We start from the raw sequence: 18,583 nt of genomic DNA, 5'->3' as shown, positions 1-18,583 counted from the left end.
CTCCATAGAACTTTCCTCATACTTTATATATATATATATATATGGAAATCGGTCCACAGCCACCGGTGGATAGGGTCCGGTTTCTAGCCACCAGATCACGTCCCTCCATTTTGTGATCCTACGGCTAAAAAAAAGGCTCCCCGCAATGAAACATTGCAACCCCGCAATGAAACATTGCGGGTATGAAAGACCCCGAATCATTGCGGGTATACAAGTCCCCGCAATGTTTCATTGCAGGGAGTCTCTTTTTATTCCCTGGACCCTTTTACCCCTTCCTTCACATATCATATGCCTTGTAGAGTTTATTATATTAAATTGTTATCATTTAACATTTTTAAATTAAACTAAAAATATTGTTAAGGTTTGTCAAAAAAAAAAATATATTGTTAAGGTTAGAAATAAGAGAAAATTTTGATTTTTCTTAGTACAATATATGAATAATTTTCTATCTAATTTCTATATATTTTTATCTTATTAACTATTTTATGTCATTTTGTTGTACTAATAATTTACTTATTTGAATACTACCGCTTGTTTCCTAAATATATCGAACACATGTTTGAACTATGTAGCTCACATGCTCTTTTAAGGTTAATTAACTTTTTGTAGCTAAAGTTGAATTATTTTATTACAAATTATTCATTTTTTCCAATTCTCTTTGGTACCGGTAGTGTTTTCAAATGTACTCGAACATATTCAAATCAAAGATAAATATCGAAATTATGAATAAATATCACTTAAATTGGTTGAATATTAGTAAGAACGCATATAATTAGTATTTTTTGCTAGAATTTAATAATTTTTGACAAATTATTAACTTTTTCCAATTCTCGTATGTACAAGTAGTTTTTTCAAATATACTCGAACAAATACAAATCAAAGAAAAATATCTAAATTATTATTAAATGTCACTTAAATTATTTAAATATTAATAAGAACACATATATTAATATTTTCTAGCTCAAGTTGAATAAATTCTTACAATTTATTGAACTTTTTCAAATATTTTGAATCAAAGAAATATTAATATCTCTAACTAATGAAGATAATCGTATATTTAAAATGAATAAAAATAATTTAAAATTTAAAATGAAAGTAAAAATGTTAACTAAAACTAAAGTAGTGGAAGGATAATTTAGGGAAGTAAAATGTTTCAGAGTTCCCCGCAATGAAACATTGCAGGGACTGAAGTACCCGCAATGTTTCATTGCAGGGACTTAAGTACCCGCAATGAAACATTGCGGGGTCTTGAGTACCCACAATGTTTCATTGCGGGGAGTCTTTGTCATCCAACGACCCAGATCTGGTGGTTCCCTATCCAACGGTGGCTGTATAACAGCCCCCTATATATATATATATATATATATATATATATATATATATATATATATATTTCATTTATTGTGTGATCTGGATAGACACAAAACTATATAATAATCCTAAATGTTTTTAAATTGTATAGACACAAAAAACACATCAAAATCAAAATGTTTTCTACTTCAAAACGTACACTTTATATGCAAGGAAACAAAAGTAGTTTGGAAGCATCTGCATGAAGTTATACGTGTAAGCACTTCCATGTCTCAATGTCCATTATCCTACACGTGCCGTAGATGTGTGCATAAGCCTTTGTTTTATACATACCCCTTTGATATTGTCATTTGCATTGAGCTTCACTTATTAATAATGGCAAGGCCCCAAATGTTCTACACAGCTCTCTTCATATCCCTTCTCGCAGTGGTTGCATCCACCCCCACCACCGTTACCGAAACAACTACCACAATCATTATTGATGATCCATCAATAATAAATAGTAGATGCAAATATGTAGATGTGAGAGCAATAAATCACTGCAAGATGTACTTAACTCCAGATCCAAGCAGCTCGAAGAACGCTCAAACTACGCATTTGACCGAGTGTTGCGGCCAACTAGATGAACTAGAGACTAAGTGTCGGTGCATGGCAATAAAAGAAGTATTATGGAACTTAAAAAATCAAAAGTCTATGTCTGGAAAAACGTTATGGGAGAGTGAAGAACTAGAGCAAATGGAACAAGATGCAGAAGATCTTCCCACAAAGTGCAACGTTGAATTGAAGGAACCGTGCATTATTGTGCAACCACACCTAAAATTCTCAAAGATCTAGCTGGATAGCATCGATCTCAATGTTATCATGATTAAATAATTATTATGTGATGTGATATTGTAATAATAAATGGCATATGATGGAGCGGATGTTCATGCTTATGATAATTACTCTCCATGTGAATTATATTTAGCTTTGATTTTGTTATATTTTCATGGATGTGTTTGCATATATATATATATATATATATATATATATATATATATATATATATATATAAAAGAAAATTCTATAGAGACTATATTTTTTGGAGGCTTTAGAGACTTAATCACAACCATCCATTTCTTGCACATCCAAGGGCTGCATATATTTATCCTGCACATTCGTTTTCTCTCCCTATCCTGTCATGCACTTCTAAATCGGTGAACAATAAGCAGTACTTCTAAATCCTGCATAACATAAAATGATAATTTCATAATATTGGTGTTCAATCACCGAAATCCTAGCAAATAAAAATAATAATTGCATACAAAACAAAGATGTAGTTGGACATTGCTATGATTGACACTGAACTCATTGTCCTGCAACTAATTGAATTTGTTGCACGACAAAATAACACTTAGATATATCACAAATATGCGGGACAAATTATTAATATTACATTACTAGAAATGAAAGATAATAATAGTGTGAATTATAAAGATAGTTTTGAACTAAAACTAAAACAAGAAATGCAGGACGAGAATATTAATAATACATTACTAGAAATGCAGGACAAAGAATATTTAATTATATCCATTAATTGCCATATTATTTTAACGATAGTCTTGTAGTCTCCAAGGACTCCAAAGTTTTTGGTCTCCATTGAGCCCAACACACACACACACACACACACACTCTCTCTCTCTCTCTCTCTCTCTCTCTCTCTCTCTCTCTATATATATATATATATATATATATATATATACATATATATATATATATATATATATATATATATATATATATATATATATATATATATATATAGAGTTGGGCTCAATGGAGACCAAAAACTTTGGAGTCCTTAGAGACTACAAGATCTACCGTTAAAATAATATGGCGATTAATGGACATGATCAAATATTCTTTATCCTGCATTTCTTGTCCAGCATTTCTAGCAATGTAATATTAATAATTTACACTATTCTTGTCCAGCATTTGTAGTAAAGTATTAATAATATTCTTGTCCTGCTTTTAGTTTTAATTCAAAACTATCTTTATAATTTACACTATTCTTGTCCAACAATTCTAGTAATGTAATATTAATAATTTGTCCCGCATATTTGTGATATATCTAAGTGTTATTTTGTCTTGCAACAAATTCTATTCGTTGCAGGATAATACCAATGAGTTCGGTGCCAATCATAGCAATGTCCAACTACATCTTTGTTTTGTATGCAATTATTATTTTTATTTGTTAGGATTTCGGTGATTGAACACCAATATTATGGAATTATTATTTTATGTTATGCATGATTTAGAGGTACCGCTTGTTGTCCACCGATTTAGAAGTGCAGGACAGGATAGAGAGAGAAAACAAATGTACAGGACAAATATCTGCGGCCCTTGGATGTGTAAGAAATTGATGTTTGTGATTAAGTCTCTAAAGCCTCCAGAAAATATAGTCTCCATAGAACTTTCTTCTATATATATATATATATGAGAATGCTCAATTTTTTTTTTTTTTTGTGATAATGAGAATGCTCAAATTGAAACTAATGATATGATGAAAACCATTAAACAACATAATTATATTTTATAACCCCCACCTCTGGCCCTACCTTACTGCAACTACAATTACTACACAACATACCATCACCGTCTCTTGTTGACCATATAATATGTCACCAATAAATTTAAGGGCTTTTTTCAAAAACACCTAAGTCTAAAAGAAAATACTGTCACTTTTTAAAAAAATTGCAGAAATACAATGTTTCAAAAAATATTTACGAAAATACGGAGGTTGCATATGCAACCATATCTGCGACTGCTAGAAACCAGCCAACCATGTATGCAACCATAAATGTAACTTTGAAAAAATCTGTTGAAAATTACATTTAATTGCATAATAAGTTGCAACTGGTTGCAAATGTCGAAAATGAGTACCCTTGCGGGGCCAATGCTAATATCACAATCAACTAAATGCAACTATGAAATCAACTAAAAGCAACCGTGAAATTAACTAAAAGCAACCGTGAAATCAACTCAAAGCAACCAATTAAATGCACATTCTCTTTTCAATATCCTATATTCCCGTTTATTTCATTTCAGACCAGCCTCCCTTCCCCTTCCTTATATCTCTGTCATCTCTCTCTCTCAATTTATAATTACCACCTATCAACTGTTCAGCAACTAAGAGATTGAATATACAGAGATATAAATGCAAGGGTACTAGTCGCATCTGGTGACTCTCGACTGCGGCGCCGACTTCACCGCCACGATCTGCCACCCGCCATCTTCCCCCGCCGGCGCCACGTCGACCCTACACTCGCCTCCGTCGCGCTCTCTCCTTCGACGACGACGACGCTGAGTCGGAGAACGATAACGAGGAGAGAGAAGAGGAAGAGGCTCCGAGGAGATTGATGATAGAGGTGAGGAAAGAGAGGCAGTCAGAGGAGAGAGAAAGGGAGGGAGAAGTAAGGAAGGAATAGGAAGATGGAGATTGTATTCTTGCAATTTAATTGCTTGTATGTTCAAAAAGATAGTAAATTTGCAAGATTTTAGACAAGGTAGTAAATTTGCAAGATTTTAGACAAGGTAGTAGATTTGCAAATAAATATCTAAAAGTTAGTATATTTGTCAAATTTCCTAAATTTAAATGTTACACCGGCAACTCAAATGAGGTTAAATTAGTGAGAGTTCCACTTTATTTTAAATCATGTTATGAAAGAAAAATAAAAAAAAATATTAGTTCTACGTGCGATCAAGATATTTATGAACACACGATCAATAATAATTTTGTTTGATTTATCGTTCTTACGTTTACAATTTGAGTATTTCATATTATAATATTTTTGTATTGACTTGGCACCCCAATTTTCAGCCTTCCCGTTGTACAGGTTATTAAATTATACCTCTCTCTTCACCATCCTAGTTTCAAGTGGTGTTAGATTATTCTTTGAATTGATAAAAAAAAACTATTATCAAGCTCACTATTCGTATTCGAAAATAAATGATCATTGTTAACATATTTATTGAAAACATTTGGAAATAGTTATTAATCCGTGGCATCGTTATCCCTTATCATAAAAAATGATAGTATATAAATAAAATTTTATGCATATGATTACAAAGAGTTCATTAATCGCAGCACAACTACTTTTGGTATCATTTGCATGAAAATATGCGAGGAAGCATGTGCGTGGCATCGTTATCTCTTATCATAAAGAGAAAATAGTATACAAATAAAATTCCATGCATATGACTAGAAAAGCACATTACTTTACGGCGCAACTACTTTTGGTATCATTTGCATGTAAAATACACGTGGAAGCATAATGTTATGCCAAATATATTATAAATAACACCCTCAATTCACATATTTGTACTCAACATTCAAGTCTTGTCCAACTAAGATAACATATATAGTCCCTCTCTCTAAAAACTACAACTATAATGGCAATATTTATAAAAGTAACCATAATGTTTTTCGTTGTAGCACTACTGTCCCTAGCCATTAGTGCTACAACAATCACCACCATCACCACAACCATTGTCGATGAAAATGCGAAAGAGTGTGCCCAGAGTATCGATCCTATGAAGCAGCTTGACCACTGCATGAAATATATTTCTCCAAAAATGTCACTAATGAATGCTCATGATGAGCACAGGATAGAGTGTTGCACCCAATTCAAAAATATTAAGAAAGCATGTCGTTGCAAAGCCATAAAAGAGATGGTAAGGCAACAACAACAGGGACAAATGGAAAGTGATGACAGAGATCAGATGGTGAAAGACGCGATGAATATTCCATCTATCTGCAGGATCAACATGCCTGAAGGACAATGTGACATCCAAACATTTTACTTTTAGATTACATGTGGCCAACATTTAAGTTGGCGTTAAAAATAAAGCTTTATTTAATAACGATTACAAACTAATCCATTATGTCTATTATGTCTGGCGTATTAGCTAGGTATCTGGTTTAGTTATGTGTAACTTTTACTAATAAAACAATCACACAATCGTGTGGAAGTTCTTAAGTTTTATAAGCTTAAGTTATAATATTACATATATGTTAGGTCCAAAGTATCGTAGAAGGGGGGGTTGAATACGATACTCACTACAATTTAAAATTCTTTCGAATCTTGCGGATAAATAAATTGCAGTCCTGTAATGGGTTTCGTGTTTCGGATATTTATTGGGTCGGTTTCTGAGGATATGAAAATATTAAAACAACACACAATATTTTCCAAGGTATATCTGTATATTGATAAATACCTCGAAGGGTGCTATAAATCCAAACCCGAAGGTTGGGCTACAATGGCCACTACTCTCAATATTACAAACTCTAACCGCTACGGATATTTCTACTACAAAGCTAGGTTAGGGTGTATGTATAGTGGGAGTAGCCGTGCAGAGCACTTGGTCATTTCACCCCGAAGGATGTACAATGAATTGTGAGAACATAATTCACATATTTATAGGCTTTCATAAACTAACCATGGTTAACGAGTTCGTCCTGGACGAATTGAGTTCGTCCTGGACGAATTCATATTTAACTGTGGTTAGTTAAATATGAATTGCCCAAAAACTAACTCAAAAATCAAAGTAACTTGTCTTTTGACTTAGTCAAAAGTTGCTCCACCATCTTGTCTTTTGACTTAGTCAAAAGTTGCTCCACCATTGTAAATGCTTCCCTTGTTATTACTCCTTTGACTGAGATTGACTTGAGTCTGCTCCTCCATACATACAAGGTATATGTATGGAGCAACATCCCTACTTAGCCAATTTTACTCAAATCTTTGAGTTGGCACAATTCATATATTATATATTATATTATATTCATAATATTATATAAATATATGTATAAATAAATAAAAATATATATATATATATATATATATATATATATATATATATAATATTTATAGGGAATTGATATAAGCTCCACAGTTTACTATTTAAGCTCCAAATCAAAATTTTATACCATATTTATCCATGCCTTCTCCACATATTTCATCCATATTAGTGGTGATAATGAGATTTGGATAAATAAAAAAATTGAATTGGAGTTTAAATAGTAAACTTTGGAGTTTATTTATCAATTCCCTATTTATATAAACATATAGTAATATATATATATATATATATATATATATATATACACACACATATATTTAAATATATTCTCATATATTTAAATATATATATATATATATATAATATACATATAATTATATGTAAATATAAATATAAATATATATAGAGATATATATAATTACCTATAGATATAAATATACATATATTTATGCACATAATATAATATATATATACACTTAAATATATAAATGTTTATGTAAAATATAAATACATATACTATATACATATATATTTATTTAAATACATATACATATAAATATACATATACATATGTTTAAAAACATATATACATATATATTATATATATTATATTTAATTAAATATACATATATACATATATAATTATATTTGTACATATACAAATATATAAGTGCACACATATATAAAATGTCACTTCCTGATATGGCTTTCTGTGGAATCTTTGACATATGGCATTTGAGCAGTAAGCTTTGGCATAGCTAATGGAGACTAGGCATTTGACTTGACTTTGCTTTGGAACAAATGACTTATTATGACTTGATCAATTCTTCGATTGATAAATACTTTGCAACCTCCGTACGTGCTGACGCTTAGTGCACTGGTCTGGTTCACAAGCACAAGCGACTAACACTGAAGTCACACATTGTACCGTCTTTGTCAGCAAACATTGATTAGTCGATTCCGGGTTAGTTTATACTTCAGTTTGTTGATTGTAAATTAACCAACCAAGATATATAGAAATATCTTGCTTCAGGGGTTGCACTGAAATCTTTCGAGTACTTGGAGAACATCTTCATTGCTTCCACAATCTTGAATACTTCAATCTTTATTCTTCACTGAGGCATGAACATATTAATGAACTTCTTCCAGTAAACTTATTCCTTCAAGACTGTAGATGGCTTCTTCAACCTTTGTTTTCGTATCATCCGATTCCGGTGCATGCGTAGTGTTATTTACTTGTCATGTTCTATTGTTGAGTTATCATCCCTATGTAACAAATAGGGTTGTCTTTACATTTAGACTTACAATATATATTAGAACAATATATAAAATTGGATGAGAACTCGCTTGATGAATTTTTTTTCAAAAGAATTTAAGTGCCATAACGTGACCGTTTGATTAATCTTACTTTCTTTCAGACAGAAGAGTTTATTTCTAGAGAAAAGTACATAAATCTTATTCTTTTTAAAATATATTCTTATTTTTTTGCCACATAATGAATATAAAACACTCGTCTAATATCTATATCTATGAAAATATACATCTTTTAGAAAATTTACTGCCTTTAGAATCCCTAATTTATGTATTCAAACAAGCTCAACCTTTTATACTCCCTTCGTCCCAAAATACATGTCCATTTTGACTTTTGACTAATCAAATTTAATTATATAATCAGAAAAAAATTAAAAAAATTTTCATCGAAAAAGTAAATCTTGTCGATTTCAATATGTAACTTTCTATTTTTTAAAATAATAAATAAATATTTTTTAATAATTAATCAAAAATTAGTTAATTTGACTTTTCGAAAAGTAAAACGACATAAAAAAAAATGCCAGTTTAGTAGTCAAAGTGCTTGCAAATACTGTAATTGCCCGACGCCAAAGTGATGATTGCACATTATTACTCTCTGAAATTAATACAAATTCTTGATAAATCTCGGTGAGCAAAAATCAATCGTCTCTCTTGATTTTGATTTCAACGCAGAAAGATTATATGGCTCTTCGACCTCCTCCTCCTGGTTATTACCTCTCGACTCTTCTTCGCATGATTGCCCATGTACAGTATACACATATGATGCATGTATGTTCGTTCTTGTGTTAATTTTTTCCTCAAAATAAGTAAACTATTTCTGAAAAATAACGCTTTTGTCTTTTATGTTGTTTCAATTTTGCTTAAGTTATTGACTTGGCAGCATGCAGTGTTCGTATTTTATTGTATTTCTTGAATCTTGATCATTCTTACAGATCTGTTAGTGATTTTGATAAGGATCGAATCTTGAACGTTTGTATTTTCAGAAATTTGTCTGAGCAGGCACGTGAAAGATTTTAATCAGATCAATTGCAAGTGTTTACACATAAGCTGCTAACTACAAGTATCTTTGTTCTTAGAAAAATTGAAAACCCGAGGTTGAAGTTGATTTTTGCCACAGGATAGATTCAAGATTTCAGTGTTTTGTGTGTTATATTTTGAAAGATGTTTATATTTGATGTTTGTGGAGAGGAACAACTGTGTGAATGTAATGTCACGAGTCAAATGGTGGAATATAGTTGTTTATGTTATACAAGTAGTTGTACATAGTACTCATCGAAAGCAAGCGTAATCAATTCAACTTTTTAATCTATTCCACTTGCCGGCTAATTTTGCTGTTCTTGTCTAGATTCTTTTCTTTGAGTGTTTATATATATAGTAGCCAAGATAGTTGTAGGTATGAAACCATCATTTACAAAATTGTTAGTTTTTTACTTAATTGAGTTCTTTGATCGGAAGGAATGATCAAAAAGATGTCGTTTCTTTGGAAAAATTTATTCATCTTCTTCTTAACAATAATTGTATTGAAAGGAGAAGAAGTTGTTGCTCAAGAAAAGCAAGCATGCTTGCCTACAGACACTGGTCCTGTCATACCAACAACCCCGTTAGTAATTTTTCTCGAAAAGCTTCAAGAAACGGCCCTTAATACTTATGGTCACAAAGGATTTGACCCCAAATTATATGTGGACATGTCCCTAAGATTCAATCTTTCTGAGACCCATGAAGCCTTTAACAAGCTCCCCAGGACTGACAATGGCTCTGTATTGGCACCTCATTTGAATGGATTTCTCAGTGAATATATGAATGCTGCTGGCGATGATCTGGTGTATGTTGAGCCGGTTGATTTTGTTGCCCAGCCTGCTGGATTTTTGCCTAATGTGGATAATCTTGAGGTGAGGGCTTGGGCATTGGAGGTACATTCCCTTTGGAAGAATCTGAGTCGCCAAGTGTCAGACCAGGTTCTAGACCACCCGGATTTGCATTCGTTGTTGCCTCTGGCAAGCCCAGTTATGATTCCAGGTTCACGGTTTCGTGAGGTATATTATTGGGATTCTTATTGGGTAATAAGGTTAGTATGTCAGCCACTCTGAATTTGTGCTAGTCTAGTACAACTCATTCTTATATCTTTGTCATTTAGAGTGTAAATCATTAGAAGGATAGTTTTAACTTTTTTAATCACCCAACATAAAATATTTTGCAATAGAAATTGAATCCCATAGACGTGATCTTGAGTTATGATTGCCGTTCTAAAGCTTAAAAGTTTGATTGCTAAACTTTGGGAGTGTGATGTTTGAATTGTGTCAAAAAAACAAATTAATTTGTGTATATAAAAAAAACACAGAAACAGCCTCTCTGGTTCTTGGAGGAGAAAGGTCTTCTTACCTCTCTACCTCTTTGAGTAGGAGTATGGCTTACCTGGATATTTATAAGCTGAAACCTTGTTTACTATTTGCAGGGGCTTGCTTGCAAGTAAGATGTATGAGACCGCCAAAGGTATTGTTACGAATCTTGTATCACTGATTGAAAATTTTGGACATGTCCTTAATGGTGCAAGGGCATATTATACCAATAGAAGGCAAGTTCTTTGAATTGATGGTAGAATTCAAACTTTTCTTTACATATGGCTTGTTGTTGTTCCTTTCTATAACTTATGTTCTATATATTCACAAGGCATAGCTGCAATATTATTCTGTAACGTTTGTAGTCCAGCTTTCTCTTTAAGCTGGTAATACTTTTATGCTTCATCTTCTTGAGCTTAGTTATTTGTTGCTGTTTCAAGTACTGATTTGACGCAAACTGTTCTGCAGCCAGCCTCCACTTTTAAGTGCGATGATAGTAGATATATATAACAGAACTAGTGATTTGGACTTTGTTCGAAAGTCTCTGCCATCCCTGATCACTGAGCATAACTTTTGGAATTCAGGTATCATGAAATCTCAAGAGTCCTCTCCCCCCTCTCCCTCTCTCCACTCTACTGTATATGTTAACTTAATGTCTCTTAGAGTTGGTTCAATATTTCTGCTGCTTCTTGTACTGTCCAATCTTTAATCCTATTGCTTGTTTATATATTCTTTTCCAACTACTTGGTATGTAACTAATAATAATATTTGTTTCAAATTTCTAATGCATGTGCTGTTAAAGGTATACATAGGATGAACATCCAGGATAGTCAAGGAAAAACTCATTATTTGAGTCGTTACTATGCAATGTGGAATGAACCGAGGCCAGAATCATCAACTATTGTATGTTTTATTTACCTTGACCCCCTACCAATAAAAAAACTTGAGAAAAAATATTGGTCGTCCATAACTCAATGTTGTCAACAAAGCCAATGTCATCAAACATTCTGTCACAGGACAAAGAAACTGCTGGCAAGCTCTCGAATTTTTGTGAGAAACAGCATCTGTACCGTGAACTAGCTTCAGCTGCTGAGTCCGGCTGGGACTTCAGTTCAAGATGGATGAGGTAATAGAGTAACAATTATTTTTATTATAGTATCATGCATATGACAGAAGTTTGTAATCTGCTTGCCCAAGTCCTTTCCTTGCAAAAGAATATTATAAAGACTTAGCAGGTGCTTATATGTGTGGGTAGAAATGATAAATTCATAATTGCTCATTGCAGGAATGCTTCTGATCTCACAACTTTGTGTACAACATCAATTATACCTGTAGACTTGAATGCATTTATACTTAAGGTATGTTTAAAAGGCCTCTGTTTATTGTCTTGAGAGCCAAACACATAAACTAAGTCCTACTTTGTCTATTGTTGCAGATGGAACTTGACATATCCTACTTGGCACATGTTTCCCAAGATGAGAGCACTGCTGAGCACTTTGCAGAAGCATCAAAAGCCAGACAAACTGCAATGAACACGGTCTTGTGGAATGAAGAAATGGGACAATGGCTTGATTACTGGATAGATGCCAACTCTTCTAGCCAGGTATGCACCATGGTGTTTGTCGACACCATTATCTCATTTACTGAGAGTTTCACTTAATTGCATTTCCTTTACATTGATGCTTAGGGTACTTACAAATGGAAGGCATCAGACCAAAATCAAAGTGTATTTGCCTCAAACTTCATCCCTTTGTGGACTCAGCCATTTAACTCAGGTTTGTGAAATCTTAATTATACAGCTAGATTTTCACATGTTTTGTGACTTCGCACATTGATCATATAATGATCTGGCTTCAGTTGTCACACATTGTTGCCTTTTTGATTGTCCAACATCTGATCTAAAAAGAAATTAAAAGCCTAGCGCTTTACCAATAATCTTTAGATTACTCTTTGGTGCTATCAGATTCTTAATTATATGTTGTCCTAATTACTTACTAACATTTTTTATTTTTCGAACCTCTTTGAGCATGTATAGACGATGATCTGGTGGATAAAGTTTCTAAAAGCCTTCAACATTCAGGCCTTCTCCGTGATGCAGGGATTGCAACTTCTTTGGCAAATACAGGACAGCAATGGTAAGCATGCCGTTTGAAAAGGCAATAATTATCTGTAAATATTAACAGCAGTAGGTACTAGATACCTTTTAATTATCAATCTACGGGCCCCAAAATTTAAGTAGTAAAAATAAAACAGGGATTTTCCAAATGGCTGGGCTCCACTTCAACACATGATCGTCGAAGGCCTAGTAAAGTCTGGATCTAAAGAGGCAAGGTCCTTGGCAGAGGACATTGCAATGAAATGGATCAATACCAACTATGCTGCATACAAAAAAACTGGTACCATGCATGAAAAATATGATGTGGAAAAGTGTGGAGCATTTGGCGGTGGTGGCGAATATGTACCCCAAGTAAGGATTGGATCATACTTTAAATTTCTGCAATCTTTTTATGCAGTAACTTTGCAAAGTAGATGGAATCAACTTAAAGTTCGAAATTGTTTTGTGATATGACACATATATTGGTGCAGACTGGGTTTGGCTGGTCGAATGGAGTTGTCTTGGCTTTCTTGGAAGAATTCGGATGGCCTGAAGACTTGAAAATAGGTTGCTAGTGACAGGAACTTGTGGTTTAATATATATAGATTTTACTGATGTTCAAAAGATGATTTCTTAGTAGTGCAACTTATAAGCAGCTAATGTGTTGCAGATTGCTGTATAATTATGCTTCTATCTCAAATATATTTCTTTTTAATTAAATCTGATAATAGTTAGATTAGGTGTCATTTTTTTTGCCTTTTGTCAATGCATGTTTTTTTCCTTTTCCTTCTGTGAGTATTTTACGATTATTTGTTTGCATTAGATTTTTCTTTTATGTAACTATGTGCATTGGATATTTAGATTTGATGTACAGGGGTATGGGAGGATGGGAGGATGATGAAATATCCACAACCTTACCTATCGGCAATAAGGGGAGTATGAACCTCACATGAACTCATTCCCAGTCATACATGTACTTCACAATGATAGTGAGGAAATGCACACAAAGAAAAATATAAAAAGATTTTTCAACTATTTATTTAACAAACCCAGACCATCTGGTCAGAAATTAGCACAGCGAATCAAAGCACTTGGACATAATCCGGTCTAAAATAGGGGTGTCAAACGGATAATTCAGATATGGATTTGTTTGTATCCGGATCGGAATCCCAAAATCAATATCCGTATCTAAAATTTGTTAAAGGATGATACCTGAATCCGGATCCGACGGATACTATGCGGATACGGATAATATCTGGATCCGGATCCGAATCCATTTTCAATCAGTTTTTATGTTTTTTTATTAAAATTTTAAATTTCTAAAAAATCATAAAAATAGTAAAAGTTAAAAATTAATTTTAAAAATTTGAGTAAAAAGTTAAAATAATTAAAGAGGGTTATGTTTATTCAAAAATTAATTTTTATTTATCTTTCAATATAAATTTGTTATCTTATAATACTAAACTCAAATAATATTATGATATATGTCTATAATATTTTATAATTATACAAAATTTATATAATTATATTATTTTATGTATACATATATAAATACACACATTATATAGTTATTGAATAATAATATTATATAATATTTAAATACCATATATGTTTAATTTCGGATTCGGATAATCGGATATGAATATGCCTATATCCGTATCCGCATCGGAACTTGTCGGATTCGGATGTGGATAATATCTGTTTTGTCTCGGATACAGATAATATCCGTCTTATCTCGGATACAAATCAGGATTTTTCAAACAGATATCGGATTTTTCAGACTTTTTTGACAGCCCTAGTCTAAATTTTAGCAAATATGGAGTGTTAGAGTTGTCCAGTGGAAATGGGGCCTTGCGTTGATCCAAAGGGTCACGGGGTTCGAATCTCACCAGCTCCCGAGCGTTCTACCGAGTTGAAGAGATAGTGGGATGATTTGAAGAAAGAGGATCGGGTTTCAATACATGCATATTGCAGGGAAGTTTTCATCTACTGAGTCTTATCGCGCGGTTAGTCCGATTTACCTACACACGCCCGAGTTGAAGAGACAGTGAGATGATTTGAAAAAAAGGGATCGGGTGCGTGTCGCAAGGAAGTTTCCATCCACTAGGTCTTATCGCTTGGTTAGTCCGATTTACCTACTGGTGTTGGTTGTGTTGGCTATGAAGCTAGTCGGCAGGTTCCTAAAAAAATCCTAAACAGACCGGGATGTGCCTCTAATACGCCTTTATCGAAGAAAATTTAGCAAATATAGTATACACAAAAGCATTACTTTACTGGCAGTTATCTAAACCCGATCTTTCCTCCATTTTTAGCAATGTAAGAATCCCCTGAATATAGGTGACAATCAGCATAATTGGGTCTGTATCCACGGGAGCTGGAGACTAAAACTGCTACGATCACATTCATCACATCCACCGTCGATTGACATTAATCAAATATAAAAAGGATAAAAATAAAAAATACTCACTCTCCCGATGATTTGTACACAAACCATTTCGGCACGGAAGAGTAGACACCAGTTAAAAAATATATATATATCAACAAAGTTAAACGTCATTTAAATATGGAAAAGTACAATAAAAAGGGGAGAGTGATTCTAATAATCCGCCTAAATGAACGTTTATTTAACATACTGTGTCCCAGCCGTTGGATCAACAATCCAACGGCTGGGATTGAAGAAAAAAAATTTAACTGTCCGCGTTTTTTTTTCGCGGATACTGCGGCTTCCGCGTTTTTTTACGCGGATACAGCGGGGGTGTATAAAGTAGCGGAGGTGTGGAGTGCTTGAGATCGCAATTTGAATTGAAAGGAGGCCGGCCGATGTTGTAGCGGCAGTAAAGCTTTGCTGGCGGTGTTGCAGCAAGGGAGGAGATTGGAGATGGGTTATTGATGGCGAGTGATTGGGTTGTAGAGGCGGAGTACGGGGGCAGCAGCCCGGCGAGTTGCCGTCGTCGGAAGGCTGAGTGTAAGTACAGATGTGGGTGTAGTCGATGAAGGCTTGTAGGGGTTGAATTGAAGAAAAGAATCGAGGACCAGTGATTGGGTTATGGTGACTGCTGTGATTATAGAACCAGAAAGAGAGGCTGGAGAGAGGTTTCGGAGCAAGGGAGATGAATTGTTGTGGTGGGCTTCTGGGATGTTCGCGTATATTAACCGCGGTGTGTCCGCGTAAAAAGCTGCGGAAGACATGGTATCTGCTGAAAAAAAGCGCGAACAGTTAAAAAATTTTCTTTCTATCCCAGCTGTTGGATCGTCGATCCAACGGCTGGGACTCTGTGGGCTAAATAAACGTTCTCTGACAATCGATTGGCAGGGAACAGGACCCCTAAATAAAAGTTTAAAATCACCAGATTTCCCTCCTCTACCTGCTACAAACAGATATCACGTGAACTACTTTATAAAAATACTACTCATTTTATATATATATAATTTAAGCTTATGCACCTTATACAGTTAAACCTCTTTAAAGTAATACCCCTCGGACCGGGAAAAAATATTACCTTACCGAATTTATTATTTTATCGATATAATAATTTTTTATTACACTATCGATAAAGTAATATTTTATTATTTTAATGAATTTCTATGTTTTTATAAATTATAATTCATTATTTTTAAAAACAAGAATCAGTCAAATGCAATGCATTTGATTTAAAATTACTTTTATAATAATTAATCATATGTGAAAACTAAATTCATGCATGCACCAGATAGAGTATACATGTTACAACATTAGCAAAACATATCGGAGTTATTTATCCTTTACATAAAGTCGAGGATTTGCCTTGGTGGAAAGAAAAAACAAACTACTATAGATTCATATTTTAAAAATGACTGAATTTTGAATACATATACATTATATATATATATATATATATATATATATATATATATATATATATATATATATATATATATAGGCAAGTGTTCAAATACAAACTCCTTAGTGTACAAACGTACAAACAATCACTAAATGACTTGAACAGAATCACTAAATAATTGAACAGAATCACTAAATCTAGTGGGGGGTCTGATGGAGAGATAAGGGGAGGGGAGCACTTACGGGGCGGCATAGCCGAGTGGTGGTGCAGCGCGGCCGGCGGCAGCCGCGACGCCGACGCGATAGCAGTGCTAGAAACACGATTGAGGGAGATGAGAAAAGCAGTGGTGAATGTGTGTGTTTGTGTATGTATAGCACTAATCGGTGAGCGAACAACCAGAGAGAGAGAGCCGCTGGCAGTGGTGGTGGTGGTTGGTGGTGGTGAGAGAGAGAGGCGTTGGGCAGTGGTGGATAGGGGTGTACACGGTTCGGGTTGGGCGGGTTGATGAAATTTATTGACCCAACCCAATTAAGTCGGGTTTTCAAAATTTCAACCCAACCCGAACCGTATAAATTTGTAACCCAAACCAATTTGTAGTACTTCGGTTTGGTTCGGTTTGGATTGGTTCGGTTGAGTTAATAAATATTATAAACTGTTGCTCAACTCTTTACTCCCCTATGCATACCAATATAATCACATCAGACTACTCGGTAAAACTGAAACATGTAACTTAAATATTTTATAATAAATTTTCTGAGGTAGGTTAAGAAACTTTACCTTCGGAAACATTGCAGAAGATATACCATTTTGTGAACAATAATCATATACTTGTAACACTAATCACTAATTTAGACAACATGATATATTTAAAATATATTCGAGGTGCTGGGCTATGCATATATATATAATATTTAAAATATTTTATTTTTTATTCGGGTTGGTTTGGTTCGGCCTAAAAATATTCAAACCCGTAACCAACCCAATTAAGTCGGGTTTATATTTTTTTAAACTAAATACATATCGGGTTAAAAAAATTCGGGTTGGTTCGGTCGAAAAGTGATCGGTTCGGGTTGGTTTGGTCGGTTTTACCGAACCGTGTACACCCCTGGTGGTGGATGATGGAAAGAGAGAGAAAGAGAGTGGCGCTGGGCAGTCCTGGTGGGTGGTGGGTGGTGGTGGTGGTGGTGGTGGTGGTGGTGGTGGGTGGGGTGGTCGTGGTGGTGGTGATTGGAGGTGATTGTCGTGGCGGTGGTGATGGATGTATGTGTATTTGTTAAATTAAAATCTGCTAATCACTAAATATTAGTGTCATAATCACTGGTTTGTACGTTTGTACAGTAAGGAGTTTGTACTGGAGTAAGACCCTATATATATATATATATATATATATATATATATATATATATATATATATATATATATATATATATATAATTCATGAATTATTACTTTACATGTTACCTGGGCCTTTAATGAATTTTTAAATTTTTATTATCTTATACTTTTAGCGAAAATATTACTTTATGACATTATCCCAAGTTGGGACCGACAAAATTTATTACTTAAGCTAGGTTATTACTTTATCGGATATTACTTAATCAAGGTTTGACTGTAGAATGATCATGGTGTCCCATATAAGATTAAATTCATCATTTGTGCTATTTGATTATTTTTATGAAAATATTAGTTTTAGACTCGTGTAATGTATGATATTATTTTTATTTATTTTTGATTTTATAAAGTTTTAACGATTTGATTTTTTTATTAAACAAAAATTATGGTTGCCAGTAGACCTGGCACATCGGGCAATGAAATTGCTTTTGGACCTGTTTAAACCAGTTTTGATCCGGTTCGGGTCGATTTTGGTTCAG

The 18,583-nt window shown here is 33.7% G+C and overlaps 2 protein-coding genes across 6 annotated transcripts; both read left to right on the top strand.

Annotated features, from left to right (window-relative positions):
* The first annotated feature begins 1,686 nt into the window (after positions 1–1,686).
* On the top strand, positions 1,687–6,159 carry LOC135151384 (2S seed storage protein-like). The gene is made up of 2 exons (XM_064089810.1): positions 1,687–2,112; positions 5,716–6,159. Exons 1-2 carry the CDS (start codon positions 1,687–1,689, stop codon positions 6,157–6,159), a joined length of 870 nt encoding a protein of 289 aa, XP_063945880.1.
* A 2,849-nt stretch (positions 6,160–9,008) lies between these two features.
* LOC108215104 (probable trehalase) lies at positions 9,009–13,611 on the top strand. 5 transcript variants are annotated; one of them, XM_017387449.2, is made up of 12 exons: positions 9,009–9,166; positions 9,988–10,525; positions 10,913–11,032; positions 11,265–11,380; positions 11,599–11,699; positions 11,813–11,922; positions 12,082–12,154; positions 12,232–12,399; positions 12,484–12,571; positions 12,832–12,931; positions 13,050–13,263; positions 13,383–13,611. In XM_017387449.2, exons 1-12 carry the CDS (start codon positions 9,142–9,144, stop codon positions 13,464–13,466), a joined length of 1,737 nt encoding a protein of 578 aa, XP_017242938.1. In that variant the 5' UTR covers positions 9,009–9,141; the 3' UTR covers positions 13,467–13,611. The 5 variants fall into 5 exon arrangements, with proteins under 5 accessions (XP_017242938.1, XP_017242939.1, XP_063946559.1 ...); XM_017387450.2 differs by having other exon boundaries at positions 9,011–9,166; positions 9,994–10,525; XM_064090489.1 differs by having other exon boundaries at positions 9,018–9,228.
* Positions 13,612–18,583: the final 4,972 nt, after the last annotated feature.

This window comes from Daucus carota, chromosome 3 (genome assembly GCF_001625215.2).
Source record: "Daucus carota subsp. sativus chromosome 3, DH1 v3.0, whole genome shotgun sequence".
NCBI lineage: Eukaryota > Viridiplantae > Streptophyta > Magnoliopsida > Apiales > Apiaceae > Daucus > Daucus carota.
This window is presented reverse-complemented; position numbering and strand designations above follow the sequence as displayed.